Source organism: Lygodium microphyllum, chromosome 21 (genome assembly GCF_053477565.2).
Source record: "Lygodium microphyllum isolate KBCC chromosome 21, Lygodium_microphyllum_v1.1.10, whole genome shotgun sequence".
NCBI lineage: Eukaryota > Viridiplantae > Streptophyta > Polypodiopsida > Schizaeales > Lygodiaceae > Lygodium > Lygodium microphyllum.
In genome coordinates this window covers 134,814,005-134,821,666 of record NC_141155.1, presented here as the reverse complement: position 1 = coordinate 134,821,666, position 7,662 = coordinate 134,814,005, and the positions used below count along the sequence as shown (strand labels likewise).

The window sequence follows — 7,662 nt, the reverse complement described above, 5'->3', positions numbered from 1 at the left end:
GCATGCGGCCTTTATGATGCATGATGATGAAGAGAGCCTGAGAGAGATGAGAGGCTTGCCTAGAGGCAAGAGCTATATTGCTTTTATAATTAGTTATTAATAACAGTTATTATCAGTCGGGGGCCGGGGCCTTTTAAGTTTTACTCATTATTTTAAATAAGGCCTTTGAAGTTTTATTCATTATTTAATTCGTTGAGTTCTTTTATTGACTTTTGGGCAAATTTCTGAAGCCTTGAAAGTTGATATTGAATGCGATTTTCCTTTTTTTCCGCGACACGGCTAGCAACCTCGCCGACGTCTCTGACGACGACAGTGTACTACAACCAGCAGTAGTAATCGTAGTGTGTGTGTGTGTGTGTGTGTTTTTTTTTGTGGGTTTCTGGGTTTGGTTTGATATTGCGAGAAGGATCTATTCTATCGTTCGTAGTATATTATACCTCTAAGCTTGCCGATTCTGATCTGTTCTATAATAACGAGACTCGAGGGTGTGTTGGCTCATCAGTGGCCTGCCGCTGCATTGGGTAGTATCTCCTCGATTGATCTAATTCTGATCATCCTCCTCGTCTTCTTCTTCTTCCTGGACGTCCGCAGAGCACTTCCCGCTGCAGTTATCTCCAACTGTACTTAATTTAATATACTGACGATCCCGTATGCCCCTCGCGCAGTCCTATCACAACGTCGGTAGCATTTCAGCGCAGGCAACACTAGCGTGGCTGCCAAACAACCTCGTCTGCGGCAGCCTCGGCAAACAGCTGCATCAACTGCAGGATCACAGTCCTTCACACCGATCCTCTTAACGCCAAACATGGCAGTATTGCTTACATGCAGATCATTCCTCCTCTTCTCTCTAGCATTACTGCCATTGTCCACTTACAATGCTGCATCGGCTGGTGATTCTGGCCCCATGCCAGTAAACCCACACGGAATTTGTGCACTCTTGGTCTTAAAGCACGGTTTCAACTGCCAAGAGTTCAAGGTATATAACCGCCGCTTAACTTCTGTGAATCAGGCCCAAACCTCTAGAAATTCTCATCTTGATCGATCAGCATTGTAGCCCAAACGTCGAATCCTTACCCCCAATTCGACCATAACTGGAATGCTTCAAACGTTTTGAGTCTTGCCCAAGTGTGATCAGGATTCCATCAGCATTGTTGCCATCGCGCCCTTTGCAGATTTGAAGCCCAGTTTTTGGTATTCAAAACGGAACCAGGTTTTCTGATTCTTCTGGGATTGACTCATGTCAGGTTTCCACCGGGGATGGATTCTTGCTAGGCGTGCAACGTATTTCGAGCAGGAGGCTGCCAGCCACCAAGGGACCTGCTTTTCTCTACCACGGATTGATGCAGGTAAAGCAACCAATTACGGTGCCATCAGTATTGCAGTAATCTCGTAGAAGAAATTCATTACCAAATAGCAGCAGTAGGAGAAGTGACAAGTCACCAAAGCAAGTAAAGTGATTTAAAGATGGCAGTTGAAAGGACAGGTCACAGAAGCATGCTTTGAAATGATTCCTGACTTGAGAGTTTATGAGGTGCTGCAACAGGTAGCCTCTAGTTAGCAACTTGTATGGTACTTTACTAGGCTTTCAAGACTCTAGCAAGCAGACGTAGCCAAGAATTATATGATGATCTGCTGTAACCTTCATTTCTTTCAAAACGTTTCTCACCCCTTATTACACTCTTCCAAGGAAAGTTGGCCACTTTCTTCAGAGAGAATATGCTACGCCATCTTCACTCTACTCTCAAGACTTGTATTATGTCTAGTAAAAGCAACGTGTGGCACAACCCTTCTTATTTGTTGGATCAATTTTGTGGATGTGATGCAGGGTGGAGATATTTGGGTGTTGAACGAGATAGATAAGTCATTGGGGCTTGTCCTTGCAGCGAGTGGATATGATGTATGGGTTGGGAGCACTCGTTCCTCCAAGTTTAGCTATGGCCATGTTACCTATAAGAGAACTGATGCGGTAAGTGTCACCAACTTTGAAAATCAATTGCCTTGTTTGAGTTCTCTTTCTTATGATGAAATATTCTCATAGTCTTAGGTTCACGAGAATTGTGATGATCATTGGTTCATATGTCACCAAGTATAACTAAATCTATATAGTTTTGAAGACACTCTTTTACTCTTAAACAATTTGGATAAGGTTTTTGTGGTAATTGAAGCAACCGTAGGCTTTATGCAAAGAACCATGGAGATATGGATGGATATATGAGTGAGTGAGTCTATATTCCTTGTTGAGAGAGAGAGAGAGAGGGGCCCTCCCCCCCCCCCCCCCCCCCCCCCGCCGCGGGGGGCGATAGCTAACACACATCTACACCTTAGATGATGGTGCATTGCCTAGAGGATATGAATATAGCAAAGGTAGAGATTGAGACCATGTAGCAAGCTAGAGCATAGTAAAGGTATCACATGAGGGCTTCCTTTTGCACTTGAGCAAGAGAAAAGGCTACTATTAACTTGCTCCAAACCACAAGTTCAAAAAACCATGGGTAAAGAGTGTGGTAACTCAAGTGAGTGGATTGTTCTATTGCTCAAAGTGCTCAAGTAATTGGACAAGTTGCCATAAAGTTCTATGCTACTTTTCTTTGGACTATGACTAGGCCTTTGAGTTTGAGTCTAACAAAGATGTTTGGTCAAACAATAAGAGAGGTGCTTTGAATGGCATGAGGGTAGGTTTGTTGATTCCTTTTATCAAGTAGAGTTTGGCAAGAGCATTATTAAAAGGTGGACTGGAAATGTCCTTTTGGAGCTATTGACATAATCACCGGAGGCTTCCTTCACTTATGAAGTGGTCATGGCATTAGGAGATAAGACGATAGTTGCTTATAGTTTGATTTACCTCATCCTCAAAAGGAGCGAGGATAAGTTAGAAACTTTCCAATGGAGACCTACTATCTCATTAGCAAATGTTCATTAGATCCTTGTCAAGGTGTTTAGTCTTGGGCTTTTTCCAATGATGCCCAATATAATTCATGAGACTTGGACCAACCTTTTCCAAGAACATATAAGTACTCGTATGCTAGAATTTTGAAAGTGGAGGATCTAAATGTTTGTAAGATATTGTTTCTCAATTTCAATATTGTTAATGGAGTTCTTAGAGGGTAGATGATTAAGAGAAGCTCATAGGCTAGTGAGTTGGAGGGGTTGTAGCTTTGTTAGGTGCAACTTTTAGTTAGGCTTTTCTTAGTGGTGGCATTGGGGTGAGAGTTTGCATGTTAAATTTTGTTAGGTGAAACTCCTTTCTCTTTTCTCCTCTTTGTGCCCCTTCCTCTTTTCAATGGATGGTATGAGGTCAACTTTAGAGCACGACTATTCAAGCCTCTTTGTGACTTTGGTTCGACACTTGTTTCCTTTGATTGAACAAAAGCTTCTTTAGTAGAGTATGATTGTTAATCTTCAGCTGAAGTTTCTCTATTGGAGCACTATTATGCTTTCTTTAGTGTGTGACAGGGTAGAGCAAAGCTTGCAAGGTGAGCTTAGTTTCAAAACTCTTATTTGAGATGTAGAAGCATGGAAGAAGGAAGCTATTGTTGTACAGATCACGGGGCTAGACCTTGAAGGACTATGGTAGTCCATCATCAAATCAAAAGGCAAAGACCATAGAATGAGTCGCAAGACCGAATTTGCACGAGTGAGTGTAGGAGATCAATCACATTATCAAAATCAAAGAGAGCTCATTTTTGGCAAACTCCCATTCTTCTAACAAGACATACAATCGAGCTACTTTGAGAGGGTGTTGAAATATTGTAATCATGCTACTATTATATGCATGATTGTATTATGCAATGATAACCCAATCTAAATTCCTTACTCTTTTGATCCCTTATAAAAATGGAAGAAGGATTGTTTGCCACCATTGTAAAATGGGATTGTAAAGAATGGAAAGCTACCTTGCAACTTCCCATCGTGATTTGGGGATGCCAAAATTGCAAATTTTCTCATATCTATCCGTTGCCCATGGTGAGTTTGGGAAGGAATCCCATGAAAATAGGGAACTCTATCCCATATGTGAGACCTTTTTAGAGTGCTTTCTTGTAGGATAGTTCCAAACGCACGAGAGAGTTTTGCACTTTCAAATTGGGGGTCTACATAATTTTTGAGTTTTTACCATCTATTTTTCTAGTTTTGCAATACGGCTAAAGTCATATAAGACTTTGCTAATAGCTTGTCTTGTTTGACTTGCTGCAACCGCTCATCACTTACAATAGGAAGTTGTAGATCCTTTTGAAGCTTCCCCCTCTCATTGCTACCTCATATGCATCACCAATCTAACAGTGTGGGGAGGTAAACCTCGATGTTTACACACACACAAAGTACATTATTTAGTACGCTTTAGGCGAAGTGTTGCTAACCAATCACATAGGTGCATATCTCCACGTGATGGCTGCTTAGAAACAGCCAAGAACTAGTGCATGCTCAGTGGAACTCCTAAAGATGCTACCTTCCCAAATGTTGTTGCTGACATGAGTAGTATTATATGCAAAGCTTAAGCTAACCAGCCCCTCTCCTGGAAATCTTCATCTAGCAACCATTGTGCTTGAACATCAACAGTATCAATGCGCATACAAATAATCAGCACACCATGGAACAAAAATAGTATAGGACTCCGGCCTCAAGCAGTGATGATCACAGGCCTGCCAAGGACCAACAGTCAGTTTTGGAGATAAGTTACTCACCTTTGATACGTAAGCCGTGGTCTAGTGGAGCATTTAATATTATCCAACCTCTCAACCAGCTGGACTAACAACACCATCTACTATGGTCTGTGGCCATCACTAGCAGTTTCACAACCACCAGCCTTAGACAAACTGTTTAATGTGACAGATAGGGTGTCAGAAAGGTGTCAAGGCCTACATAGTTAGCCAATGATCTGGGCCTTAAGAATGGCCAATGGCCATCCAAGCATTGTTCTAGGTATAGCCTGGAGGTGAATATAAGCAGGCCTGTAAGGTTACTTAGATTTCCATCACTGGCCTTTCTGAATGCCTGTACATCCTAGGGATTTGGTAAGGAGCACATTTGATTTGAACGTGTGACTTTGTCTCGTTTCAAGCAGCTTGAAAGCCAAATGGCATAGGATTGTTACCGTGCAAGCTGAAGTTTTAAGGTTTTGTAAAACTATATGGGTTGTGTGCAGGAGTACTGGGATTGGGACTGGGATGACTTGGTCTCCCAGGATTTGCCTTCAATGCTGGGCTTTGTATTTGCACAGACTAACCGGCCTATCTATTATGTGGGCTACTCACAGGTATGTTGAGTTGTTAACCTAATCCTTGCAAATGCTCACAAGAAGAGCCCCAACGGGTAGCAAAGAGTCCCAAAGCTATATGGTATAAATTTGTCTACATGCAGGGTACTATGACTGGATTTGCAGCTTTCACACGAAGCGAGACTGCCAGCCTCATTAAGAAAGCAGCAATGCTCAGTCCCATTGCCTACCTAAACCATGTGTCATCCCCACTAGCCTCCACTGTTGCTTGGTTGTTTGTGGACAAGGTAAGCAATTTGCTTCACATAGGTCTGACTGAGGTTACTCTCTTTGTGCGACCTTGTTTTAAGACTTGCTTAGTTTACACAGTTGCTCAACCTTATTTTATGACTTTTATGACTTGCTTGGTTTACACAGTTGCTGTTGGCTGCTGGAGTGCACCAGTTCAACATCTCGAAGTAAGTTGTTGCTCAGTTTCAGTAGGTACTGCTGGTTGAAGTCTGATATGTCTGACCCTTCGACTCTTCAATTTAGTGATGGTGGCAAGGAGGTCATAGATGCTACTTGCAAGAATATCAAGAAAAGTAACTGCTACAGCGATTTGCTGAGCCTTGTTACAGGTAACTGTCTGAGTGTTGTCTGTTTATTGGAGCTATCATGGGTAGCATAGTGACAAACGTGTTGGACATGGGCGTGCAGGTCCGAATTGTTGCATCAACAAGACATTAATCGATTTTTATGGCAAGTTCGAATTGCAAACAACATCAATGAGGAACTTGGCACAAATGGCCCAGTGTAAGAAGGCTACTGTCTAATGAATACAGAGAGAGTGAGGGTTATATCTTGTGAGCTACAGGGACAACCATCAAAACTCGGAGAATATCTTGGAGCTTGGTGGAATATCTACATTGAGGTTACTCGATGGAATATCGACAAGAGACATCAGTTCAATGCACTTGATGAGGACATGGATGCTTACTTTGAGGCGCTCCCTCTAAGGGATTGAAATGATTTTAATGTGGTTATCCTAGCTTTTGGCTATGTCTGCCATCACAAGAAGTTTGAGACAAATTTCCACCATAATTCCCACATTGTGAATAAAGACAACATCATGAGCATTTATGAGGGACGGAATCGGCTTACCTAGCTAGCTGTGGTTGGGAGTAAGGTGGTGCTGGCCTAGGGCGCCCCCTGCTCCCAACCACACCTAGCTAGGTATGCAGTCCCTCTTAGAGGACAAACTCATGATGTTGAACACTACAGGGAATCCAAAACTCCTTGTGCGCGGTGTTTGATCTCTCTGGGACAATTTTTGTTTGAAGTCAGAGATGCATATAGCTTTCTTTTCTGTTCTTTGCCTCCAAAAATATGTTCTGAGCCCGGTTTTTATTCTGTCTGTCTGTGTGTGTGTGTAGTGCTAAGGACTGGCAGGTTTGGGATGTACGACTATGGGTTGTTCAGGAACCTGTGGCATTATGGGAGATGGTCGCCGCCGCAATATGACTTGTCGGCCATTCCAGTGAGTATCCCGTTCTTTCTGGCACACGGTGGTCAGGACGAGCTTGCAGATGAGCTGGATGTACGGCACTTGCTGGAGGATCTACCAGGCCCCACAGAGGTCCTCTTCGTGCCCAATTATGCCCATGGCGACTTTGTGCTTGCTCAGTCCGCCCGAACCCTGGTCTATGACAAGCTCATCCTCTTCTTCGACTCCGAGGCTTGACATGCCTATGCTGCTGCTGCTGCTGCTGCATATAAGCCTGATGTAACCAACCACAGTTCTATATGTATTATGCTATCATACAGTCAAATCAAGAGCTTCAATAGATTGTAGTATCGTCCTGTTCACGAGGAGATCTATTACGATCGAAGTCTAGCTTATTAGCCAACCTTAGTTGGCTGCTGCATACACTGTGGTCCGGGGGGGAAGGGGGGGGGGAGGCGGGAGAGAGTATTCAAATTTGACAATTAAAATATATGTCTGTCCTAGGCTCTAGCCAACCTGATTGGCTCGAGAAATACTCTGGAGAAAGGAAAGATCAAGAGAGCATTGAAATTAGACAATTCCCTGATTTTTATAAACATAAGAACGTCTTACAAAAGAAATCTGCTGTTTGGGTCTTGTTTTCTTGTTTTGTGCACAGATTGCACAAACCAGTGCTCCACAATTCTAACGGGTATCATACAGGCAGGCAGGCCCTAACCTAACCTTGTAGAAGTAGCATCCTTTAGCACTGCACATCATTGATCCAACGTTATTATGGAGTGGACATGCCCAATAGAAGATCTAGATTCTGGAGTCCATAGAGTTTAGACTGTTCAAATGTACCAAGTGACTTCGAGGAGAGGCGAAACTCTTGAGGTGAACTAGTTATCTTGACCTTTAACTATTCCGCTTTCAAAACTATCAATTGGGGTTTTAGAAGTGAAGATGTTAGCGCAAAACTAAC

General features: G+C 42.9%; 1 protein-coding gene across 1 annotated transcript; it reads left to right on the top strand.

The window, feature by feature from the left end:
- The first annotated feature begins 503 nt into the window (after positions 1–503).
- On the top strand, positions 504–7,163 carry LOC148018600 (triacylglycerol lipase 1-like). Its single transcript, XM_087662006.1, has 10 exons — positions 504–521; positions 666–976; positions 1,245–1,346; positions 1,826–1,966; positions 5,141–5,251; positions 5,356–5,499; positions 5,630–5,670; positions 5,747–5,832; positions 5,912–6,007; positions 6,628–7,163. The coding sequence occupies exons 2-10, from the start codon at positions 806–808 to the stop codon at positions 6,933–6,935; spliced, it is 1,200 nt and encodes a 399-aa protein (XP_087518132.1). The 5' UTR covers positions 504–521; positions 666–805; the 3' UTR covers positions 6,936–7,163.
- Positions 7,164–7,662: the final 499 nt, after the last annotated feature.